This window comes from Scyliorhinus torazame, chromosome 9 (genome assembly GCF_047496885.1).
Source record: "Scyliorhinus torazame isolate Kashiwa2021f chromosome 9, sScyTor2.1, whole genome shotgun sequence".
Taxonomy (NCBI): domain Eukaryota; kingdom Metazoa; phylum Chordata; class Chondrichthyes; order Carcharhiniformes; family Scyliorhinidae; genus Scyliorhinus; species Scyliorhinus torazame.
This window is the reverse complement of record NC_092715.1, coordinates 172031448-172057284: the sequence shown is the minus strand read 5'-3', so window position 1 is coordinate 172057284 and position 25837 is coordinate 172031448. Positions and strand designations below refer to the sequence as shown.

General features: G+C 46.8%; 1 protein-coding gene across 16 annotated transcripts in view; it reads right to left on the bottom strand.

The window, feature by feature from the left end:
- Positions 1-25837, bottom strand: part of LOC140429588 (guanine nucleotide-binding protein G(I)/G(S)/G(O) subunit gamma-7) — a 508117-nt gene that overhangs the window by 139569 nt on the left and 342711 nt on the right. For 5 of the 16 annotated variants that reach the window (XR_011949128.1, XM_072516810.1, XM_072516809.1 and 2 more), the window contains one exon: positions 2884-2911. The exons of 10 other annotated variants lie outside the window; for them this stretch is intronic. Coding sequence is in view for 3 of the 6 variants with exons in the window: in XM_072516810.1 (XP_072372911.1) it covers positions 2884-2911 (28 nt within the window). In the remaining 3 variants the exon portion in view is untranslated. Of the gene's footprint in view, positions 1-2883; positions 2912-18765; positions 18892-25837 lie in introns of those variants that run through there. One more of the 16 variants, XM_072516815.1, reaches the window with a different exon arrangement.

Here is a 25837-nt window from a genome sequence, read left to right as displayed (position 1 = left end):
ACTCAGCCAGCTTGGTCTGTAGTAGCTATTCTAGATGATGGAGTTTGAAGTGCCCCATCCAAAGTACATTGTACGTTCAACATGGAGGAATACTGATCATTGGGTGGGGGTGGGGGATCGATACATGGTAATCAGCAGATTTTCTTGCATGACTTCACAGGGTCCAGAGTCAATGTTGAGGACGCCTAGGGCAACTCCCTCCCAACAGTATACCACTGTGCCACTACCTCTGTTGGAACGGTGATAGTGGTTGTTAGGCATGATTCTGTGAGTATGACTATGTCAGGTTGTTGCTTGACTAGTTTGTGAGGCAGTTTTCCCAATTTTGGTACTAGCCCCTAGGCGTTAGTAAGGAAGACTTTGCAGGGTTGACAGGACTTAGTTTTCGGTTGTTGTTTTTGGTGCCGAGGTCGATGCCGGGTGAACCGTCCGGTTACTTTCATTTAAGAATTTATCACATTGCTATGGGCCTTGAGTCACATGTAGGCCAGACCAGGGAAGGACGGCATATTTCCTTCCCTGACAATACAAATTTGGAAGTATTGTGATCCGTGAGGGAATATTGTACAGTTAATACATTATACAGCATCCTGGGCTTTTAAATGGGGATATAGAGTACAAAAGGAAGGAAGCTATGTTGAACCTGTACAGAACACTGGCTTGGCCTCAAGTGAAGTATTGCACTCAGTTCCCAGGCAATACAATTTGGGAAGGATGTGAAGGAGGTGAAGGGATTAGACAGATTGCAGAAAAGGCTTCAGTTACATAATAAATTGGAGAAGTTGGGACTGTACTTCTTGGAGAAGAGAAGACTGAGAGGAGATCTGATAGTGGTATTCAAAATCACGGGGGGGTCTGAACAGAGTTGATTAGGAAAACTGTTCCCATTGGTGGAAGGATTGAGAACAAGGGACCACAGAATTAATTAATTAGCAAATGAATCAACATAAGAAAAAACCTTTTCACAAGGCTAGTGGTTAGAATCTGCAATGCACTGCCTGGCAGGTTCAATCGAGGCACTCGAGAGGAAATTGGATTATCTGAAATAACAGAATGTGAGCGGCTATGGGGAGAAGACGGGGGAGTGGCACTTGGTGAACTGCTCCTTCGTAGAGCCAACACAGGCAAGATGGGCCAAATGCCCTCCTTCCGTGCTCTAACCATTCTGTGAATAACCACGTGTTGAGGGATAAATATTGTTCAGGGCACTGGGGGAACTTCCTGTCTTCTTTAATAGTGTCACGGGATCTCAGGTCCACCTGAACAGTCGGGGTCTTGTTTTAACAACTCAATGAAAGACGGTGAAGAACTTCCTTTGTATCATACCAGTACCAGTCTAAAGTATTTGCTCAAATTCAAATACATTACCTTCTGACTCAGAATTTGAAAAGCTAACTCATCCTGTGTTTTGATGAATAAAAAGTGATGGCTTTCTCTCAAAGAGGCAGAAAGCTAGAGCCACCTTTCTAAGGGTCTGCAGTACATGTTTCCGGAACCAGAGTTGTTTAAGTCGACGTGCCTAAAGTTGGCATCACTCCTTTAGTATAAAAATGGATTCCATGTGGAGTTACAGAAATCTTTTCCCATTTTTGTTTCAAACGGGAATAATTTAAATGAACAAACCAAAAAGAATGAAATTAGGCAGATTGTTAGCAGTTTTCTATCACCATCAAGTCTTGCCTGATATTTCTGCTCCTTTAATAATTAATTTTTCCACTCTATGTTTAGAAAGCTGATCTTGACCTTGTTTTTGATAACAGTTTTGCACGTGGATTACATTCTTAATAATTGTATAGATATATTGAAAGTCTGTGTGTGGAAAATCAACCACAGTGGGAAAATTCATGATACTGCACAATATATTTCATTTAAAGAAATCTTCTATAGTGGGTAGCCTTGACATTCAACAGTTTAAGATTATTATAACAACTGGAAAGTACAGTCTAAATACACCTTTAAAAACCTTGTATCCTATTGACAATAAATGGCCCGAGGCAGAAGTAAAACAAACCTGCCCTGTTTATATATAGCAATGAACTATTCTTTCTGCTCAGAAGGTGATGAGGGTGTTTGTGCATGAATATGGTATAGAACAATAGGGAGAAAGCTCAAAGACTTTTAATTTGCTTTGATGTCAAAAGATGAAATATGTTGCAAAGCAGTTATCTGATACATTGAGTGAAAAATTACAAAAGACATGGTAACTAAAAAGTATCCACTAATCCGTGAAAGATCAGTATACAGCAAAGCTTGGAGATCTACTTCAGTTCAAGCTCTCACTTTATTCTATTTATCATTTAGATTGACACAGCAATTTAAACAGACAGGCAGTTCAATAACTCTAAATGCTGCTGATGACATCAGTCAGCACAAATATGTTTTATAATGGGGGGCAATTAACAACAGTATTTGATCTCAAGTAGCATAATTAAAGTTCACATTATTTTTTTTTACCTTACCACTCTGCTTCGTTGTCTTCCTACACCATAGAACTGCAGCTGAGTGGATAGGGAACCTAGGAACATTTGTTCCAATTTCTCCCTTTGCACAATTTCAGGGGTCCCTCAACTTTAAGGTGTTGTCTTTCGGGTTCCTCTGATATGAATCTATTTCCAAACCCTTTATGATATTGCATGTCTTACACATTTGGACTTTCTAAACAAGATCAATAAATGAAGGTTACGAATTGAGTCACACAGCTGTCTCTCCCTTGAACTTGCATAACTTAGTTAAGTTTTTTGGATCAGTATGTTGCACGCCACATAGCAACAACGATGGGGGCTTGTGAAAGAGGCTAGAAAACGTCTGTTTTCCCTTTCATTTTATGAACCTATCAAAAAGTAGTGAAAGTCACACAGTCAGAGGCCAGTTCATCCCACCCACCTTTCTGGTTGATTGATGCTTCTGGCAGCTTCCATGAGGAGACAAAGAAATGTCAAACTATCAGTACCGTACCAAGACATTGCACTCTTTCAAGTAAGTCTGTCTCCTAAAAATCCAATATAACATTTGTGACAGCTATGACTAAAGGCAACCAACTCCACCAGATTCATATCTTTTTGATGTGAATTGTTTTCTGTTTTAAAGCCTCAGAGATGTCAATCTACAATAGTAGCCACTTGCTATGAAAAGTCAATAGGACACTTTTGAAGTGACAATTAATAAAATAGCTATAAGTTATGGCCTGCAACCACATGCAAGGAACAAAGTTATAATAATTAAAGGCAAACACTTTTTCCCCCTGCGATAGACCTAATTTGTAATTCAATGCCCTTGTAATGATCGAATAAAAAGGTTGTGTGAACTTAGAAATGTTTTTTGTAGCTTGTTAAATTACAGCTGTGGTCACTGTATGAAGCTCAGTTTCCTTTGATGTTTTGGAGGACAGGCACATGCAGTGGCTGAGATTTTCTTCTAAGAAGCACTTACTCTACAGGTATGATGACGTGATTTATTACTAATCAAGTGTACACAACATGCAGATGTTATGCTCTGCTTGCACAACATGTCAGCACTTGCTCTGCTTCTGTTGCACTTTATATAACTCCAACAAGGGCAGAAACAACCTGTTCCAAAATACGGGCATTTCCAGCAAATCCCGGAATGTGAGCCAACTACTTTATTGCAAGTGTTTGAATAAACATTTACAAATTTCCACTGATTACACCATGTCCTGTGCTTTTTTTCATAGAATATAGTTAGACTTTGAAGGTGTCTTGACCAAGCCAAAATATCAGGGAACATTGACAACACTAATCTTTAGCTTTGCAAATCTTTATTAATGCATTATGTTAGTCAACTGTTCAGTGCTGCATATTAAACTTAATCTTCCACAACATGGTTAATTACATTACAGGCACAGGTGGATGGAAAACACCCCAAAGGCATTATTTTGAAGAAGAGGAGGGGAGTTCTCCCTGTTGTCTTGGCCAATATTTATCCCACAATCAACATCACCAGTACAGATTATCTGGTCATTATCACATTTCTATTTCTGAGAGTTTGCTCAAATGCGCATGCACAAAAATACTAGCCTGGTACCTTGGCAGTGCCAACCTGGCACCCCAGCAGTATCCCTGCCAGCTGGCAGTGCCTCTCCCAGGTACCTTGGCAGTGCCAGACTGGCACCCAGGTGGCACTGCCAGGGTGCCTGCCTGGCACTGCCAGGGTACCCAGGTGGCACCAGCAGTGCCAGGGCACCACCCTGCCCAAAAGGCATGCAGCTGGGGGCCTCCGATCCCCTTAGAGATCCCCACATGTGCCATTCCATCTGGTCCCTGTTTGTGGGGACCGATACCAAACGGCGCTCGCCCAAGGTCCCCAAGGCGAAGAGATTGAATCCCAAAGCCTCAGGTACCTTGGGAATCTGCACATTAGAGTAAGGCTTACTGCCTCGCTCTAATGTGCAGATTTGCTAAAAAGTGATCCCACGCATTGTGGCCGGGATTCCCCTTGCAACGTCTCGCAAGATTGCGATGAATCCAGCGAGGCGCTGCAAGCCGGGTAGATCCCAGCGAACTGCTTTTCCGGCGCAACGTGGATGAGAAGATCGCGCCCCATGTATTACAAATGTGATTGAATTTTTCAAAGACGGTGACTAGATGTGTAGATGAGGATAGTGCAGTTGATGGACGTCAGTAAGGCTTTTGACAAGGTCTCGCATGGGAGACTGGTCAAAAAGGCAAGAGCCCAAGGGATCCAGGGAAATTGGCAAATTGCTTACTGGCAGGTGGCAGAGGGTGATGGTCGAAGGTTGTTTTTGTGACTGGAAGCCTGTGTCCAGTGGTGTTTCATCGGGGTCAATTCTGGGTCCCATGCTGTCTGTAGTATACATTAACGATCTGGACGTGAATATAGGTATAACCAGTAAGTTTGCAGATGACACAAAAATTGGACCCAACATGGTAAATAGCGAGGAGAAAATCCTTAGACTACAGAATGATATAGATGGACTGATAATATGGGCAGAGCAGTGGTAAATGGAATTTAACCCGGAAAGGTGTGAGGTAATGCATTTTGGGAGGACTAACAAGGCAAGGGAATATATAATGAGTGGTAGGACCCTTGGAAGTACAGAGATTCAGAGGGGCCTTGGTGTGCATGTCTATAGATCTCTGAAGATAACAGAACAAGTAGATCAGGTGGTTAAGAGGGTATATGGGATACTTGCCTTTATTAACCGAGGCATAGAGTATAAGAGCAGGGAGGTTATGATGGAACTGTATAAAATGCTGGTTAGGCCACAGTTGGAATACTTTGTGCATTTCTGGTCACCAAACTATAGGAAGGAAGTCATTGCTTTTGAGAGGGTGTAGAGGAGATTCACCGGGATGTTGCCTGGGCTGGAGCTTTTCAGCTATCAAGAGAGACTGGATAGGCTGGGGTTGTTTTCCTTGGAGCAAGGAAGGCTGAGGGGGGGACCTGATTGACGTTCATCAAATTATGAGAGGCATAGGGAGTGTGGATACGAAGGTACTTTTCTCCTTAGTGGAGGGGTCAATAACCAAGGGGCATAGATTTAAGGTATTGGGTAGGCCTGGAGGAGAAGAGAGGAAAAATCTTTTCACCCAGAGGGTGGTGGGAATCTGGAACTCACTGACTGCCTGAAAGGGTGGTCGAGACGAGATCCCTCACAACATTGAGTTCAATAACTCAGTCCTACCTGTGCGATTCTGAGCTCTGGGGATCCAGGTTCGAATCCCGCCGTGGCAGATGGTGAAATTTGAATTCAATAAAAATCTATAATTAGAAGTCGAATGATAGCCATGATATCATTGTTGATTGTCATTAAACCCATCTGGTTCACTAATGTCCTTTAGGGAAGGAGATTTGTCATCCTTACCTAGTCTGGCCTACATGTGACACCAGATCCACAGCACTGTGGGTGACTCTTAAACGCCTTCAGGGATGGCCAATACATTCTGGTCAAGCCAACGACACCCACATTCCATGAACAAATAAAAAAATTAAACATGTCTCTGTGTGGATATAGATACTGTGTTTCCACCCTGTCACTGATTTCATTTTGAAAATGTGATCACCCAACCTTTGGCTGGATTCTCCGCCTCGTCGCGCCACATTTCTATTTCACCCCGCCAGCGGGATCACGCTGGCCGGTCAATGGGGTTTCCCATTGTGGGGCAGCTCCACGCCGTCGGGGAATCCCCAGGCTGCCGGCAAAACGGGGCATCCCGCCGGCGGAGAATCCAGCCTCCTGTGTTCCTTCGTATATCTACTGTTCGTCCAATGGCAGTTGCTGTTCCTTCAGCACTTAACCTCACTCTCTGGAATTCTCTCCCAGCAGCTCTATTCCAGCACTGTCCATCATGCCTTGAAAAATCTCAAGACCACTACCCTGATATCTCTTTATATAGAATGAGTACTATACAATCGTAAGTGGTATAAAGCACACACACGCATACATAAACTGCTTTGTCATCTTGCCCATTTAAACTGGTTAACAACTCCAAGCTTTTTTAGTGCCATTCCATAAACAGTGACCTGGTTGTCAAACCATGTTTGGATTGCATCAATGCCAGTTCATAAACTCTGCCAATCTTTCAAAACAGTCGCAAGTCATTACATTGGTCGACTAAAATCATAAATTTAACCAGGTCAGGTGTGGTCATCTAATTATGTGTGAACATGTTGGAAATTCTAAATAGTCATGTGGCACACACTCTGAAACTAGTCTGCAAGCATGAAACACGTCATAATTAACACCCCGAGACCAAAGTCAAGAAGGTAGAAATAATTTTTAGTCTCATTCAAAACATGGCAGTTAAAAATAATGGGCGGGATTCACCATTCCCCACTACCGGTATCATAATCGGCGATCGGGCGGAAAATACCTTCCGACGCCGAAATCGGGGGCGGCGCCAGTTTGATGCTGGTTTTCTATCCTCCGCCCCTCCAAAATGGTGTCAGCGCGTTGCGTGCCGCACGCCATTGAAGCGTCACCTGAAGGCCCTCCACCAATGCTCCGCCCCCGATGGCCCGGGTTCCTGACTGCGGTGTGGGAATTGTGGGGCGGAATTCTCTGGAAACGGCGCGATGTCCGCCGACTGGCGCCCAAAACGGCGCAAATAAGACGGGCATCGCGCCGCCCCAAAGGTGCGGAATGCTCCGCATCTTTGGGGGCTGAGCCCCAACATTGAGGGGCTAGGCCGGCGCCGGAGGTATTTCCGCCCCGCCAGCTGGCGGAAAAGGCCTTTGGTGCCCCGCCAGCTGGCGCGGAAATGACATCTCGGGGCGACGCATGCGCGGGGGCGTCAGTGGCCGCTGACAGCATTCCCGCGCATGCGCAGTGGAGGGAGTCTCTTCCGCCTCCGCCATGGTGGAGACCGTGGCGGAGGCGGAAGGGAAAGAGTGCCCCCACGGCACAGGCCCGCCCGCGGATCGGTGGGCCCCGATCGCGGGCCAGGCCACCGTGGGGGCACCCCCCGGGGCCAGATCGCCCCGCGCCCCCCCCAGGACCCCGGAGCCCGCCCGCGCCGCCTTGTCCCGCCGGTAAGGTAGGTGGTTCAATTTACGCCGGCGGGACAGGCATTTTGGCGGCGGGATTTCGGCCCATCCGGGCCGGAGAATCGAGCAGGGGGGCCCGCCAACCGGCGCGATTCCCGCCCCCGCTGAATCTCCGGCTTTGGCAACCGGCGGGGGCGGGATTCACGCCAGCCCCCGGCAATTCTCCGACCCGGTGGGGGGTCGGAGAATTTCGCCCGTGGTCTCAGTGGTAGGGAACCCGACGTGACGGCTTCGGGCTGTGTCCAACACCGCCACAGTCGGCCGGAGCCGTGCTGATGGCCGGGGGGGGTGGCATCTGCGAGGGCTGAGGAGAGGCCGGGGGGGCGGCCAAGGGGGTACTATTTGGCAGGTCGGGTTCGCGCACGGCCGCCGCCATGTTTTACGGTGCGGCCACTGCAGGTTGTCGCCATGCGCATGTGCGGCTTCGGACCCAGCCATTTTCCAGCTGTTTATATCGTGGGAGCCGGGTGTTTTACTCGCCGCGGCTGCTAGCCCCTCAACGGTCGCAGGATCGGTGAGGGTTCGGCGCCGATTTTGCCGTCGTAAAATGCCACATTTGGCACTTCGCCTCCAAAACGGTAAATCCAGCCCAATGTCTGCATGGATTTATTGCACATGTCCGTCTCGGGAGGAGGAAATGGTGTAGTGGTATTCTCACTGGAGTGGTGATCCAGAGACCCAGGGTAATACTCTGGAGTCCAGGGTTCGGATCCCGCCATGACAGGCGGTGGAAATTGAATCCAATAAATATCTGGAATTAAATGTTTAATAATGACCATAAAAACATTGTCGCTTGTTATAAAACCCCCCAGCTGTTTCACTAATGTGCTTTAAGAAGGGTAGCAAGGATAATCCTGGGAACTACAGGCCGGTGAGCCTTACTTCAGTGGTAGGGAAATTACTGGAGAGAATTCTTCGAGACAGGATCTACTCCCATTTGGAAGCAAATGGACGTATTAGTCAGAGGCAGCACGGTTTTGTGAAGGGGAGGTCGTGTCTCACTAACTTGATAGAGTTTTTCGAGGAGGTCACTAAGATGATTGATGCAGGTAGGGCAGTGGATGTTGTCTATATGGACTTCAGTAAGGCCTTTGACAAGGTCCCTCATGGTAGACTAGTACAAAAGGTGAAGTCACACGGGATCAGGGGTGAGCTGGCAAGGTGGATACAGAACTGGCTAGGCCATAGAAGGCAGAGAGTAGCAATGGAAGGATGCTTTTCTCATTGGAGGGCTGTGACCAGTGGTGTTCCACAGGGATCAGTGCTGGGACCTTTGCTCTTTGTAGTATATATAAATGATTTGGAGGAAAATGTAACTGGTCTGATTAGTAAGTTTGCAGACGACACAAAGGTTGGTGGAATTGCGGATAGCGATGAGGACTGTCTGAGGATACAGCAGGATTTAGATTGTTTGGAGACTTGGGCGGAGAGATGGCAGATGGAGTTTAATCCGGACAAATGTGAGGTAATGCATTTTGGAAGGTCTAATGCAGGTAGGGAATATACAGTGAATGGTAGAACCCTCAAGAGTATTGAAAGTCAAAGAGATCTAGGAGTACAGGTCCACAGGTCATTGAAAGGGGCAACACAGGTGGAGAAGGTAGTCAAGAAGGCATACGGCATGCTTGCCTTCATTGGCCGGGGCATTGAGTATAAGAATTGGCAAGTCATGTTTCAGTTGTATAGAACCTTAGTTAGGCCACACTTGGAGTATAGTGTTCAATTCTGGTCGCCACACTACCAGAAGGATGTGGAGGCTTTAGAGAGGGTGCAGAAGAGATTTACCAGAATGTTGCCTGGTATGGAGGGCATTAGCTATGAGGAGCGGTTGAATAAACTCGGTTTGTTCTCACTGGAACGAAGGAGGTTGAGGGGAGACCTGATAGAGGTATACAAAATTATGAGGGGCATAGACAGAGTGGATAGTCAGAGGCTTTTCCCCAGGGTAGAGGGGTCAATTACTAGAGGGCATAGGTTTAAGGTGAGAGGGGCAAGGTTTAGAGTAGATGTACGAGGCAAGTTTTTTACGCAGAGGGTAGTGGGTGCCTGGAACTCGCTACCGGAGGAGGTGGTGGAAGCAGGGATGATAGTGACATTTAAGGGGCATCTTGACAAATACATGAATAGGATGGGAATAGAAGGATACGGACCCAGGAAGTGTAGAAGATTGTAGTTTAGTCGGGCAGCATGGTCGGCACGGGCTTGGGGGGCCGAAGGGCCTGTTCCTGTGCTGTACATTTCTTTGTTCTTTGTTTTAGGAAAGGAAATCTGCCATCTTTACCTGGTCGGGCCAGGACTACATGTGGCTCCAGATGTGGCAATATGGTTGACTCTTAAATGCCTTCTGAAATGGCTTAGCAAGCCACTCAGTATCAAACCGCTGCAAAGTTAATAAAAAGGAAAGAAACCAGATGGTCCACCCGGCATCGATCTCGGCACTGAAATCGACAATGACAAACCCAGTCCTGTCGACCCTGCAAAGTCCTCCTTACCAACATCTGGGGGCTTATGCCAAAATTGGGAGAGTTGTCTCACAAACTAGTCAAGCCTCACACAGTCATACTGACAAAATGATATCTTACAGTTAATGTCTCAGACACCACTGTCACCATCCCTGGGTATGTCCTGGCCCACGGGCAGGGCAGATCCAGCACAGATGGTGGCACAGTGGTATACAGTTGGGAGGGAGTTACCCTGACCCTATGATGTCTTATGGCTTCAGGTCAAACATGGGCAAGGAAACCTCCTGTTGATTACCGTGCTGTCTAGCGTCAGGTAATGAATCAGTACTCCTCCATGTTGAATACCACTTGAATGTACATTGGGTAGGGGACTTCAAGGTCCATCACCAAGAGTGGCTCAGTAGCACCACACTGTCTGAACTGGCCTGTCCTAAAGGACAAGGCTGCTAGACTGGGACAGCAGCAGGTGATGAGAGAACCAACAAGATGGAAAAACATACTTGGCCTCATCCTCACCAACCTGCCTGTTGCAGGTGCATCTGTCCATGACATTATCAATAGCAGTGACCACCACACAGTCCTTGTGGAGACAAAGTCCCATCTTCACATTGAGGATACCCTCCATCATGTTGCGTGGCACTATCATCGTGCTAAATAGGATAGATTCAGTGCAGACCTAGCAACTCAAGACTGGGTATCCATGAGGTTCTGTGGGCATCAGCAGCAGCAGAATTGTACTCAATCGCAATCTGTAAACTCATGGCCAGCATTTTAACCACTCTACAATTACCAGGAAAACTGAAAAATGAGGTGTTAACCTGCTGTTATGGACAACTGGTCAGCTCTCAACAGTGGCTAAGAGGCTGGACCAGAGACATAACGTTTTTAAAGTTTTAAGATAGTGCGGGAAGATCGATTGTTCCAGGAGTAATTAAAAAAGAAATAGGGCTTGAAGAAGGAAAAAAACACTATTTACACTTTTAAACTTCAACTCTAACACTAACAGATTACATGTAGTCTAGTTCCCATTGAATAGCACTTTAACAGAACGTGCAGATCTCATGCCACTTACACAGGAAGACAATGGCAATACTTGAATTTACAAACCAATTTTTCCTCTGTTAGAGACATTCGTTCAGAATATTTTCCAAAGTCTGACTCGGTGGCAACTTTCATGACCTCTCTTGTTCATTTCCAAAGCTTTCTCCTCTACCTGTTCAAAACAGGATTATTTTTCTCTCTCTCCAAGATCAAACAAAGGTTCTCTGGGGTTTCCAGACTTGAACCCATCATCGTTATCTTGGCCGTTGATGGCCTACTCCAGCTTAAACCAAGGAACAGAGCCATGCTAGTGATATGTAACTAACCTCCTATTGATGGACAAAGAGGCTATCAGACTCTGTAATGGACTAATGGCTGGTCAGACAGGAGTGTCCCAAAGGACAATGGATCTGGCGTATCCTTTGTACTCCCACTAACGAGTTTAAGTCTGACTGGGACAATGTACCTTGGCTAGGTGTGGGCATATCCCTCTGACTCCGTACTAGCAGTTTTTTCCCCCCTCAGTCTGTTTAACCCCTAAATTGCCTGCTATATCTTGGATCGCATTTCTGGACCCAAGTTCCTAATAGCTCCCACAAGTTGCACTGGTGAAACGACAACCAACACAGGACTATTTGCATGCCAAATAACATAAGCAGCAAGTTATAGACAGAGCTAAGCGATCCAACGATCAACGGATAAGATCTAACCTCTGCAGTCCTGCCACATCCAGTTGTGAATGCTGGTGGACAATGAAACAAGTCACTGGAGGAGGAGGCTCCACAAATATCCCCATTCTCAATGATGGGGGAACCCAGCACATCTGTGCAAAGGACAAGGCTGAAGCATTCACAATAATCTTCAGCCCGAAATGCCGAATGGATGATCCATCTAGATCTCCTCCCGAGATCCCCAGCATAACAGATGCCAGTCTTCTGCAATCACCCCACGTAATATCAAGGAAAGGCTGAAGGCACTGGACTCTGCAAAAGCGATGGGCCCTGACAATACACTCTCTGCTCTTCCACAAGTGTTTGCACTACTGCGGGAAGTGAATCCTTAAATTCCTCCAAAATAATTATTTCCCGAAGCACTTTATACATTTGGTTTATTTTTAGTGTTCTTGTCCACCTATCAAAATTAGCTTGTTTAATTCTTTCAAATTCTATATAGGCCTTACCTGGTCATTTTCTTAGATTTCCAAACTTCTGCCTGTAGCCGTCTGGCACTAGTTCGTACGCACTTAATATGGCTTTCTTTACCACATCATAATTGCCAGATACTTCCTCTGATAATGAGGCAAATACATCACTAGTTCTTTCTACCAACTTTGTTGAGTACTGAAGACTTGTGCTCCAGAACTTGCCGCGCACCCCTGGCCAAGCCGTTTCAGTACAGCTACAACACTGGCATCTACCTGGCAATGTGAAAAATTGCCCAGGCATGTCCTGTACACAAAAAGTAGGATAAATCCAACACAGCCAATTACTGCCTTATTAGTCCACTCTCAATCATCAATCAAGTGATGGAAGGAGTCATCAACAGTGCTATCTAGCGGCACTTACTTAGCAATAACCTGCTCACTGATGCTCAGTTTGGTTTCTGCCAGGGTCACTCAGTTCCCGACCTCATTACAGCCTTGGTTCAAACATAAAAAAAGAGCTATACTGCAGAGGTGATAGTGATTGCCCTTGATATCAAGGCAGCATTTGATCAAGCATGACATCAGCGAGCCCTAGCACAACTGAAGTCAATAGGAATCAGGGGGAAAACTCTCCACTGGTTGGAGTCATGCTTGGCACAAAGGTAGATGGTTGCGGTTGCTAGAGGTCAGTCATCTCAGTCCTGGGCCATCACTGCAGGAGCTCCTCAGGGTAGTGTCCTAGGCCCAACCATCTTCAGCTGCTTCAACAATGATCTTCCTGCCAATATAAGGTCAGATGTGGGGATGTTCACTGATGACTGCACAATGCTCAGAACAATTCACGACTCCTCAGACACTGAAACGGCCCCGCACAAATGCAGCAAGACCTGGACAATATCCAGGCTTGCACAATATCCAGACCTGGGCTGACAAGTGGCAAGCAACATTCGCGCCACACAAATGCCAGGCAATGACCATCTCCAATCAGAGAGAAGTAAACCATTGCCCCTTGAAAGACATTCAATGGCATTACCATGACTGAATCCCCCACTATCAACATACTGGGGCTTACCATTGACGAGAAACTGAACTTAGTAGCCATATAAATACTGTGGCTACAAGAGCAGGTCGGAGGCTAGGAATCCTGCGGCGAGTAATTCACCTCCTGACACTCCAAAGCCTGTCCACCATCTACAAGGAACAAATCAGGAGAGTGATGGAATACTCTCCACTTACCTGGATGAGTGTAGTTCCAACAACACTCAAGAAGCTCAATACCATCAGGGACAAAACAGCCCGCTTGATTGGTACCCCTTCCAGTGGGGGTTACTGGGTTACGGTGGAGGCATGAGCTTAAGTAGGGTGCTCTTTCTAAGAGCCGGTGTGGACTCGATGGGCCGAATGACCTCCTGCTGACTGCAAATTCTGTGATTCTATGAAGTCACTCACTATTCTGACTTAGAATCATAGAAGTACAGAAGGAGGCCATTCGGCCCATTGAGTCTGCACCGGCTCTTGGAACGAGCACCCACCCAAGCCCACCCCATCCCCATAACCCAGTAACCCCACCTAATACTAAGGGCAATTTTGGACACTAAGGGCAATTTAGCATGGCCAATCCACCTAACCTGCACATCTCTGGACTGTGGGAGGAAACTGGAGCACCCGGAGGAAACCCACGCACACACGGGGAGAACGTGCAGACTCCGCACAGACAGTGACCCAAGCCGGGAATCGAACCTGGGAACCTGGAGCTGTGAAGCAATTGTGCTAACCACTATGCTACCGTGCTGCCCTAATATATGCCCTGACTTGCAAATATATTGCCGCTCCTTCCCTGTCGCGGGGGGTCAGAATCCTGGAACTCCCTCCCTAATAACACAGTGGGTGTACCTACACCACATGGACTGCAGCAGTTCAAGAAGGCAGCTCACCATCACCTTCTGAAGGGCAATTAGGGATGAGCAACAAATGCTGATCTAGCCAGTGATGCCCACATCCAATAAAAATGAATTAAAAAAATACACTAAAATGTCAAACAATGATTTACGATGAATTGCATTATCATTACATCAATATAGAATTCTGCACTTAGTAATTGGATATGGATGCAAATGCTGCATCTATTTGGAGGAAATTAAAATTGCTTATAGTAGTTGAAGCTCTCCAGACGGGTACATTAATGATTTGGGAAATTCACATCATAAAAGACAAAATTAACATTGAAGGAATCATTGAAGGATCAGGATTCAGCATCATGGGATACACAGGATCGAAGGGGTCGGGCCTGAGACTGGGGCTGGTTTAGCACAGTGGGCTAAACAGCTGACTTGTAATGCAGAACAATGCTAGCAGCGCGGGTTCAATTCCCGTACCGGCCTCCCCGAACCTGCCTCGGAATGTGGCGACTAGGGGCTTTTCACAGTAACTTTGTTGAAGCCTACTCGTGACAATAAGTGATTATTATTATTGAGAGGAGATCAGGCTTCACCAATGGTGACGAATGGAGTGGAGTGGACCAGGAGGAGTAACAAGATTTAAAAATCGTAACACCATCCATGAAAAATACTATAAAGCAAATGAAAATATCAACTTGTATTGGATAATCCATCTGAATTTCACGTGGTTATTTTCTCAGCAACCTAAGCGAGCAAATATAGGAGAATGTATGAAAAAATAACCTGTCTGTTCAGCATCTGCTGTATCCCAGTAATTATGTTCAGTACTGAAACAAGATAACCACAGTTAATAAAATATATAGAAAAATAATTAATGCTTAATGTGTTGACGATATGGCTCTTGGGTTCTGCCAATACTGGCTGCTGATCTTTGGGAAAGCACATTTTTGTAGTTTGTACATTATAGGAATAACTTTAAAACTATCCGAACAGCCTTTCATACAACCTACACAAATAGTATCTTTAAGTGCACAATTTCCAGTGAGAATGGATCTGCACAGCTAGTGGGCAAGTTTCTCTCCAGCAACAATGTCACAAAATAACCTTGTATTCATTTTATAGACTTGTAGCTTTAAAATGCAACGTCCATTACTTTACATGTTGGGTAACCGTCAACAATTTTAAGAAAAGAGATAATAGTATTGATAAACTGTTGCTGTTCAAAAGGTCTCAGCATTTTGTCAGGTTGTCTACAGAAACAGTGCACACTAGTTTGTCTTTGAATAGCCACAGCTATTACATATAAAAGCAGTCAAACAGTTAAGTGTGGCCCAATAGTGAAATCTCTAACAAAGTCTTCATGTACTCGTGATGTTTTTCGTGCCGAAAGCTGGACAGGGCAGGATTAGCTTTGGATCCTCCACAAGGTGCGAAGTCTGGATTGGAGGCCGCCATAGCTGCAGAAGAGGATAAGAAATCAAGATATTCTTGCAGAAGAATCTACAGAGAATTCAAGAAAGTACTGACTGGCAAAATCCCAGGAAATGTGGAGGATGCTTGCTTGGAGGGTGGGGCAGGGGATTGTGTCTGCTTCTTGCTGCAGCTTGTGGCTGCAAATGCCTGTAGGCTGCTGCTGCTTTTCCTTCTTTTTCTGTAGCCTGACAGAAGGACAATTTTTTCGAAGATATCTGGAACACCGGGCTCAGGGGATCGTACGAGTGCAGAAGGCAATCAGGTTTCAAGCAAGAAGATGCTGCGGGATCTGGTGCATGGCAATGATCCAAATAATAATAATCTTTATTGTCACAAGTAGACTTACATTAACACTGCAATGAAGTTACTGTGAAAAGCCCCTCGTCGCCACATTCCGGCGCCTGTATGGGCACATTGAGGGAGAATTCAGAATGTCCAAAATACCTAACAGCACGTCTTTCGGCACTTGTGGGAGGAAACTGGAGCACCCGGAGGAAACCCACGCAGACACAGGGAGAACGTGCAGACTCCACACAGACAGTGACCAAAAGAGCAACCTGATGAAGATATTGAAGAAATGCCTTTGCAGATTGCTGATGCATTTGTTGCTGGTGTGACGATTGCTGCATGTAACTGGCATGTCACCGCAGGTCAAACATGCTGGAAGTCAAGGATGTTCAACTGCACCTTAAGCGCCAGTGGAATATGTGGATGCCAGGATTTGGTTCCTGTGAGATTGGGCTGTGTGGGAGGGTCTGCACAGCTGTGGCTCATGGACAGAGAATGGCACTGATACGTGGAACAATCAACACCTAACGCAGTGAGGAACAGATCACTTCTACAACAAATTTCTGGACATGATAAAACATTCCCAGGCTTATCCTCCATTTCTGTTGAGGAATCTGTAAGAGGTGATACCACGTGTCTTTTTGTGAAAATGGGCTGCTATAGCTTTGTATTGGTACCGATATGGAACAGTGACATTTCCTTGTTGATTCGAGCTCAGTGTGATATGTGGAATATTACAGAGTTGATTTTCAAATCTTTGTTACTGTTGACCGTTTTTGTCAGCAGAAAAAAAAAATTACTCAAGTGGCTTCTCGTGGGTACACGTGCCGTGTCTCAGACACTGATTATTGCATCTCATTGAAATCAAACTCTGAAGCCTGAACACTTTCCTGAACTCTAGACGCGCCCTCACCACAGAGACAGCAGCCAACAATCAAACACTCAAGAGCTGGCCTTCAGCACTGGGGATATCCTCTCGACCTGAGGTAAGTGTGTGGATCAGGGGAGGGCACCTGAGTATTGACTCCCTAATGTTCGCGGCAGGGGTTTGGGGTCTAGGGGCTCCTGCTGTGGCTGGGGATGAGTGTGCAGAGCGAGGTTTTACAGCACAACCAGCTTGCTGGTTGGCGCTCTGAGAGAAGGCAGGACATGTAAGGATGGAGGAGGCTTGGAGGATTTGAGGGTCCTGGGTTGGAAGCCCAAACTGATTGTCGGTCTAGCTCCTTCTTTAATTTCTTACAGAGCCCAAAATGGATGGTGGTGTTTATTCCGCCGAGCATAAACTAGGGATGCTGATGGTAGCCTAGGTGATCAAACGCCGGAGAAGGCAGCAGCATTGATGCAGGCTTGAGGTGGCACCCCATATGCAGGAGCCGATGCACACCCTGAAGACCCGGCCGCCCATCAGGCCGAGGAGGGGGACGTCAGCAATGGCCCAAAGTGCACATGCTTCGTTGATCTTTCGAGGAGATGACAGACAGCATGTGCCACAGGTGGCTCTGTCTCAACAAAGAGACAGAACAACATCTATTGGAGGAGGAGGAGAACATCCCCTTCCATACAGGTCACCGCAGCCTTGAACTTCTATGCCACCGGTTCATTCCAGGGCTTGAGCGGGGACTTGTGCAGCATATCACAAGCTACAGTCCACTAACAGGAAGGGGTTCCACTCCCCGAATGTTCAACATATGTCCCTCCCACCATCTCTGCTCCCCCCAACCCCCACGAAATCCTTACTGCCCTGATCCACCTTCCCAGGGTCTGTGTAACATCACCTTAGGGTGATGTCCTGTGTTGGCACTGTCAGTGGGTCAGTATACTAGGCAGGAGAGTGATGATCACTCGCTGTGAGGTAAGATCTGGTGCTCCTCAGATTATGCCAAAGCCTGACTTATTTCTTTCTGCGAACAGCGCACTCACACCCATCCTCTGAATGGGGTCTGCATCGGGGGCGTTCGATCTTGAGCCACTGTGCAGGCCCTCTGTGAAGATTAATGTGACAGAGGCTTTGCATGTATCAGTTGTAACATGTTTTAATTGTGAACAGGTGACATTTACATTCGCCCTAGCTACAGATAGTGACCTCCCACCCCCACCTCTCCAACCCTGGTGCCCAATCAGTGATCCTCATTCATCTTGGAACTTTTGTGGTTTACTGCTACGTCTAGGTGTGTCCCCAGTATGCACATCAGTGGTGGAGGCAGCCTGCTGTGGCCTTTGATGCCCTTGGCGGACCTCCTCTGGAGGACCTGGAGCCAGAGGGCCCTGGCCGACTTACCAGTGTTGCTGGCTTTGCCGTGCCACCCTGTTCTGCCTGCTGCCCTTGAGATGCGCCGGTGTCGGGGCGGTGGGGGGGAAATTCCGAAGGATTGGAGACAGCTGTTGTCTCCTTGGTGGCAGGCCCCGGATTGGCTTCCAGCACCTCTTCCTCCTTGGTGGTGCCCGTAGAGCCCTGGGGGTCTCCATAGATGGAGGGGCAGCTGGAGTGAGCTCCAGGGGCCTTGGCGTCATCTGGCTCTGCCAGTCCAGGAGGTTTGCCATTGGCTGCACCATGGTGTCGATCCTCGGTGACTGGGCCATGTTCTGCAATACCTCGGCAATGACCACCTTCGTCTGGGCCACGTCCCTCAGCATCTGGGACATGATGTTATGGCCGTTAGCCATGGTCGTCACAGGCTGAGCCATGCCTTGCGCAGCTCCACTCAAGGTGCCAACATCGTGCTCCAGGCTTTCCACTGCAGTCACCACCCTAGCAGTGTTGGCCTCGGTGCCACACATTATCAGTATCATCTCCTGCGCCTATAGCCTTTGGGCCTCCTCCAATCGGCTATGCACTCACTCGAATGTCGTCGACATCCCCTTTTAAATTTCACGGCTATGTCCTAGCCTCTGCATCAGCTCTGGGATAATCTTGTACAAAGGCTTGGATCCTCACCTCTGTGATGCAGGCCAACCTCGTTTTCAGTGACTGCTCTCTCCTGGGCCAATCCCGCAATTTCAAGGGCCTGTCCCTCATAGGGGGTGAGGACTTGGATCACTGGTATTCCGTTCCCTCGTCTTGGCAGGTTCCTGCTAATGATGGGCTAGCTTCTCCTGTGGGGACAAAGAGAGGGCTTTGCGAGCCGAACGATTGATGGATTGGGAGGATCTACAGCATTGGCAGGTGTGGGTACCGCAATTGGAGATAAAGTGGTTGTGCTGGTGGGTGCCAGGGGGTGCTGAGGAACAAGCACGAAGATTGGATGTGGGGAGGGTGTGAGGTGTCAGCCAGTGATCTGAGGGGGGATTAGGAATTTGAGGGGTGGTAGGCGGAACTGGTGCCAGGAGAGAGGTGGTAACGTGCCCTTGCAACTCTGTAGAAGTCATTGGTCTTCTTCCGACATTGGATGCTGGTTCTCCTGGTCATGCTGGCAGCACTGGCACCCACTGCCACTGCCTCCCAGGTGGTATTGGTGGCTCTGCTGCTGGCGCGCCGAGCATCTCGGGGGAACAGGATTTCCTGCCTCTCATTGACGGCATCGAGCAGCCTGGTCAGGTCAGCAATGCCAAAGCAAGGAGCAGCTCTGCGCGCTGCTATGCTTGTGTGTTGACTGGGAGTGAGTGATGAGGAATCACTTAAAAGTAGCACCCCCTTGTTAGCAGCGAGATGCTGAGACGCAAGTCTGGCAAATCAGATGGCGAGGCAGCCAGAAATGGCGAGAAGTTTGTGGGGCCCATTTCCAGTACTAAGTGCTGTTAAATATGGGTCGCAATCTCGCCAACACTGCCGTCTTGAAACATCCTGCCAATCGCACCCAAAAGGCCACTTAGAAATGTTTCTGTTAAATTGAGGCCTATGTTTATGTTAAATTGAGGCCTCTCTCTTGTGGAGTACATGGAAATGTTTCCGAATTTTAAAGTCAATCACAATTGATTTTTTAACCAAAGCCCTTGTGTATATTTAAGAATGTACTTTTCGCTGTACTAATTTTCTTTCCTTACTAGCCATTGAAATTATTAGTTGCAATCATGCAACATTTATAGTGCTTTCAGAATTTGCTAATTTTCTTTAACATCATTGGCCATGCAGGCATCTTTCAGCATTTTGGTTTGTTAATTTCTATCAAATCCCTCCCTCATGTTTTACAATATCTGATCACTGATTGCTTTGATAAACAACTCATGTTATGTAACATGGCAACTTTTGAGTTAAACGTCACCCACATTTTGTGTCATTTACTGCCACCAGCATATGCTATGAGATAAAGCACTTGTGCCAAGTTGAAATTATGCATATCAAAATTTGTAGTGTTCTACTTGAGTGACAAATTAATATAGCTCCTGGAAGAAAACTGCCCAAAGTGCTATAACACACAGAAGGTGGGTTACTGCTTCCAACAGCAAATTGTACATGTGAATCTCAGGGTTGTGCGCATAGATGTACGTACATTTCTTAAGTATAGCTGTTATTTTTAGTATTTTATGGTATCAGATGACATGAAAGGGACAATGCACTGGCAGAGTGAGGCAGAAGGTCTGAAAATTACCTCCCAGCCTGCACTCCTAATAGCTGCAGTGCCTTTGGGAAGAAACTTTCATTTACTGTCAAAATGTCATGCGCTGAGAAGAAAAATGGCTGGGAGAAGCAAGGACTCAAGCTAGGAGTTTCCTCAGCTCTGGCTTGGAGGCAGTGGTGACGTAGGGGTAATGTCACTGAACTAGTAATCCGGAGGCCCTGGTTAATGCTCTTGGGACACGGGTTAAAATCCCATCATGACAGCTGGTAGAATTTAGAATTGCAATTCATACAAATGGAATTAAAAGCTAGTCTAATGGTGACCAAAAAACTGTTGCTGATTGTGGTAAAAACCTATCTGGTTCACCAATATTCTTTAGGGAAGGAAATCTGGCATCGTAACATGTTCTGGTTTACATGTTAGTCCAGACCCATGGCATTGTGATTGACTCTTTCAGGCAGTGAGTTCCAGATTCCAGCCACACCCCCTGTGGTGAAAGATGCTCCTCACATCTCCTCCCAACTTCCTGCCCAATACCTTAAATCTATGGCCCCTGGTTATTGACCCCTCCGCTAAGGGGAAAAGTACCTTCCCATCCACCCTATCTATGCACCTCATAATTTTATGCACCTCAATCAGCTCCCCCCTCAGCCTTCTCTGCTCCAGGAAAAACAATTTTTTCCAGTAGTTTCCCTACTACTGAAGTTACTCACTGGCCTGTAATTTCCTGTTTTTTCCCTACTTCCCTTTTTGAATAATGGCACCATATTAGCTGTTCTCCAGTCCTCTGGCACCTCCCTTGTGGCCAGAAAAGATTTGAAATTTTTTGTCAGAGCTGCTGCAATCTCCTCCCTTGCCCCCCACAGCAACTTGGGACACATCTCATCTAGCTCCAGAGATTTATCCACGTTTAGGCCCGTTAAAACTGTTAATGCCTCCTCCCTCTCAATGTTAAGTTGTTCAAGTAAATCACAATGTGGCCCCCTGATTTCTATACCTACATCATCCTTCTCCGTAGTGAACACAGATGCAAAGTACTCATTTAAAATCTCACCTATATCTTCCAGTTCCACATACAAATTGCAACGTTGGTCCTTACTCTTGCCCTGGTCAACCTCCTGCTCTTAATATACTTATAAAACACCTTTGGATTTTCCTTTATTTATTTGCCAGTGCTTTTTCATGTCCCTTCTTCGCTCTCCTAATTTATTTCTTAAATAACCCCCTGCACTTTCTATATTCCTCTAGGGCTTCTGCTATTTTGAACCCTCGGTATCTGCCATAAGCCTCCATTGTTTTCCTTATCCAACCCTGGATATCCCTTGACATCCAGGGTTCTTTGGACTTATTGCTCACTCCCTTCACGATCATGGGAACATGTTGGCCCTGTACTCTCTCTAGTTCCTTTTTGAATGAATCCCACTGCTCTGATGTAGATTTTCTTACAAGTAGTTGCTCCCAGTTAACTTTGGACAGATCTGTCTTATTTTATTAAAAGGCCCTCCCCCAATTAGGAACCTTAATTTCAGTCCATCTTTATTCCTTTCCTTAACTACCTTAAATTCTACTGAGTTATGGTCACTGCTTCCAAAATGCTTCCCCATTGAAACTTCATTCACTTGCTATGCTTCATTCTCTAAAACTAGATCCCTCCCTTGTGGGACTTTGGCATGAAAAGCTCTCCAGGATGCATTTTAAGAATTCCGCCCTGCCAAAGCCTTTCATACTTTGACTATCCCAGTTTATACTGGGGAAATAGAAATTCCCTCCTATTATTATCCAATTTGTCTTACAATTCTCAGAGATTTGCCTACATATCTGCCTTTCTATCTCTCCGTGACTGATTGGGTCTACAGTACACTCCCAGCAACATGATCGCCCCCCTTTCGTTACTAAATTTGGCCCTCTGGCTTCATTTGAGGATACTACTAAGGTATCAATCCGGAGTACTGCCATGATGTTCTCCCTGATCAATAATGCAATTCCTCCTCGTCTTTTACCTCCTACCTATCCCATCTGAAATATTTATACTCTGGGATGTTCAGCTTTCAGCCCTGCCCTTCTTTCAACCAAGTTTCTATGATTGCAATAATGTCATAGTTCCATGTGCTGATCAATACACTGAGTTCATCAGTCTTACCCATCAGGCTTCTTGCATTGAAATCAATGCAGTTTAGCCTACCAGTCCTCCATGTGCCTTATCATACCCCTGTCTATTCTGCCCACTGGACTTGCCTGGTTTATCCTCTATATTTCACTTCATCTTCTCACTCACTGCACTATTTCTTTGGATCCCACTTCCCTTCCAAATTAGTTTAAACCCAACCCAGTAGCATGAACACACCTCCCTGCTAGGATATTTGACTCCCTTCAATTCAGGTGCAACCAATCCCTCTGATACAGATCCCATCTGCACCAGAAGCAATCCTAATGATCCAAGTATCTAAAGCCATCCCTCCTGCAGCATCCCTCTAGCCACATGTTTATCTGACCTATCCTTCTATTTCTAAACTCACTTGCCCGTGGCACAGGAAGTAATCCCGATATCACATCATTAGAGGTCCTGTTTTTTAAGCTTCTGCCTAACTCCCTAAATTAATGTTCCAGGACCACATCCCTCTTTCTACCTATGTCATTTGTACCAACGTGTACTATGACCTCTGGCTGATCACACTCCTCTTTCAGAATGCCCTGCAGCCGCTCCATGACATCCTTGACCCTGGCACCAGAGGGGCAACATATCGTTCTGGAGCCGTGCTCGTGGCCACAGAAATGCCGATCAGTTCTCCTCACTATTGAATCCCCCACCACTTTAGCTTGTTTTGTCCTTTTCCTCTCCTGCTGTTCTGCAGAGCCAACTGTGCCACAGACTTGGCTGCTTTCCCCTGAGAAGCTATCCTCCCCAACAGTATCCAAAACGGTACATCTGTTTTGCAGGGGATAGCTGCAGGGGATTCCTGCACTGCCTGCCTAGCCCTATTGCTCTGCCTGGTGGTCACCCATTCATGTCCTGCCTGTGGAGTCTGAGCCTGCTGTGTGACCACCTCTCTGTACGTGCTATCCACAATACTCTCCGCCTAGTGGATGCTCCACAGTGTTCCCAGATGTCGCTCCAGCTCCGAAACGCAGGCTTCCAGCCAGAGGTTAGTGATCCGTGGGGCAGCACTGTAGCACAGTGGTTAGCACAGTTGCTTCACAGCTCCAGGGTCCCAGGTTGGATTCCCCGCTGGGTCACTGTGTGCAGTCTGCACGTTCTCCACGTGTCTGCGAGGGTTTCCTCCGGGTGCTCCGGTTTCCTCCCACAGTCCAAAGATGTGCAGGTTAGGTGGATTGGCAATGCTAAATTGCCCTTAGTGTCCAAAAAAGGTTAGCCGGGGTTACTGGCTTACGGGGATAGGGTGGAGGTGTGGAAAGAGAAGGGTGCTCTTTCCAAGAGTTGGTGCAGACTTGAGGCCAAATGGCCTCCTTCTGCACTGTAAATTCTATGATTCTATGATCCCACCACCAATAGATCAGAACAAAGCTATACAGTCTGGCAACATCCTGTCATGAATGGTGGTGGACAATTAAACAACTAACAGGAGGAGGAGGAGGCAGGCTAGGTGGATTGACCACGCTAAATTGCCCCTTAATTGTTAAAAATGAATTGGGTACTCTAAATTTATTTAAAAAAACAAAAAACAATAATAATAGAGGAGCTCAGCGCGTAAGTGCAAAACACATTGCTGAAGCATTTGCTACCACCTTCAGGCAGAAGTGCCAGGTGGATAGACAGAGTGTGACAGCACAGAAAGAGATTCTATGGCACATCGGGTCTGTGCCAGCCATCAAGCACCTATCTATTCTAATCCCATTTTCCAGCACTTGGTCTATAGCCTCGTATGCTATGATGTTTCAAGTACTGATCTAAATGCATCTCGGCCTCCTCCGTAGGTCCCCAGCATTACAGATGCCAGTCTTCAGCCAATTTGATTCATTATGTGATAGCAAGGCATTGGGTACTATAAATCTATGGGCTCTGAAAACATTCAGGCAGTAGTACTGAAGACTTATGCTCCAGAGTTAGCCATGTCCCGAGCCAAGTTGTTCCAATGTAGCTACAAAACTGGTATCAATCCGACAATGTGGAAAATTGCCCAGGAAGTCCTATCCACAAAAAGCAGCTCAATGGCACAGCTGCCTCATGGTGCCAGGGACCTGGGTTCGATTGCAACCTCGGGTGACTGTCGGTGTCGAGTTTGCACATTTTCCCCGTGTCTGCATGGGTTTCCTCTGGGAGCTCCAGTTCCATAGAATCATAGAATTTACAGTGTAGAAGGAGGCATTCGGCCCATCGAGTCTGCACCGGCCCTTGGAAAGAGCACCCTACTTAAGCCCACACCTCCACCCTATCCCCGTAACCCAGTAACTCCACCTAACCTTTTGGATACAAAGAGGCAATTAGCATGGCCAATCCACCTAACTTGCACATCTTTGGGTTGTGGGAGGAAACTGGAGCACCCGGAGGAAACCCACGCAGACACAGGGAGAACGTGCAAAATCCACACAGACGGTCACCCGAGGCTGGAATTGAACCCGGGTCCCTGGAGCTGTGAGGCAGCAGTGCTAACTACTGTGTCAACGTGCCGCCCCTCCCACAGTCCAAAGATGTGCAGGTTAGGTGGATTGGCAATGCTAAATTGTCCCTTAGGGTGGGGTGGAGTTGAAGGATAAGGGCAGGCAATTGGGCAGAGGTAGGGTGCTCTTTCGAAGGGTTTGTGCAGACTCGATAGGCTGAACAGCCTCCTTCTGCACTGTATGATTCGATGATTCTTCGATATCCAACCCAGCCAAGTACTGTTCCACAGGTCTACTCTTGCTCACTAGCAAGTGATGGAAGTGCCGTTGACAGTGCTATCAAATGGTACATATTCACCAATGTTCGGTCTGGCTTCTTATTTTTAAATTTATTATTCCATGGGATGACTAGCTGTCTGGCTGGCATTTATTGCCTACCCCTGAGAGTATTTTAGAGTCAACCACATTGCTGGTGGGTCTGGAGTCACATGTAAGCCAGACCAAGGGGCAGCACGGTAGCACAAATGGATAGCACCATGGCTTCACAGTGCCAGGGTCCCAGGTTCGATTTCCCGCTTCGTCACTGTCTGTGCGGAGTCTGCATGTTCTCCCCATGTCTGCGTGGGTTTCCTCCGGGTACTCCGGTTTCCTCCCACAGTCTAAAGACGTGCAGGTTAGGTGGATTGGCCATGATAAATTGCCCTTAGTGACCAAAAAGATGAGGAGGGTTTATTGGGTTACGGGGATAGGGTGGAAGTGAGGGCTTAAGTTGGTCGGTGCAGACTCGATGGGCCGAATGGCCTCCTTCTGCACTGTATGTTCTATGCAAGTAAGGATGGCAGATTTCCTTCCCTAAAGGATATTAGTGAACCAGATGGATTTTTAATGCCAATTGACAATGGTTTCATGGTCGCCATTAGACTTCTAATTCCAGATTAAAAAAAAAAAATTCAA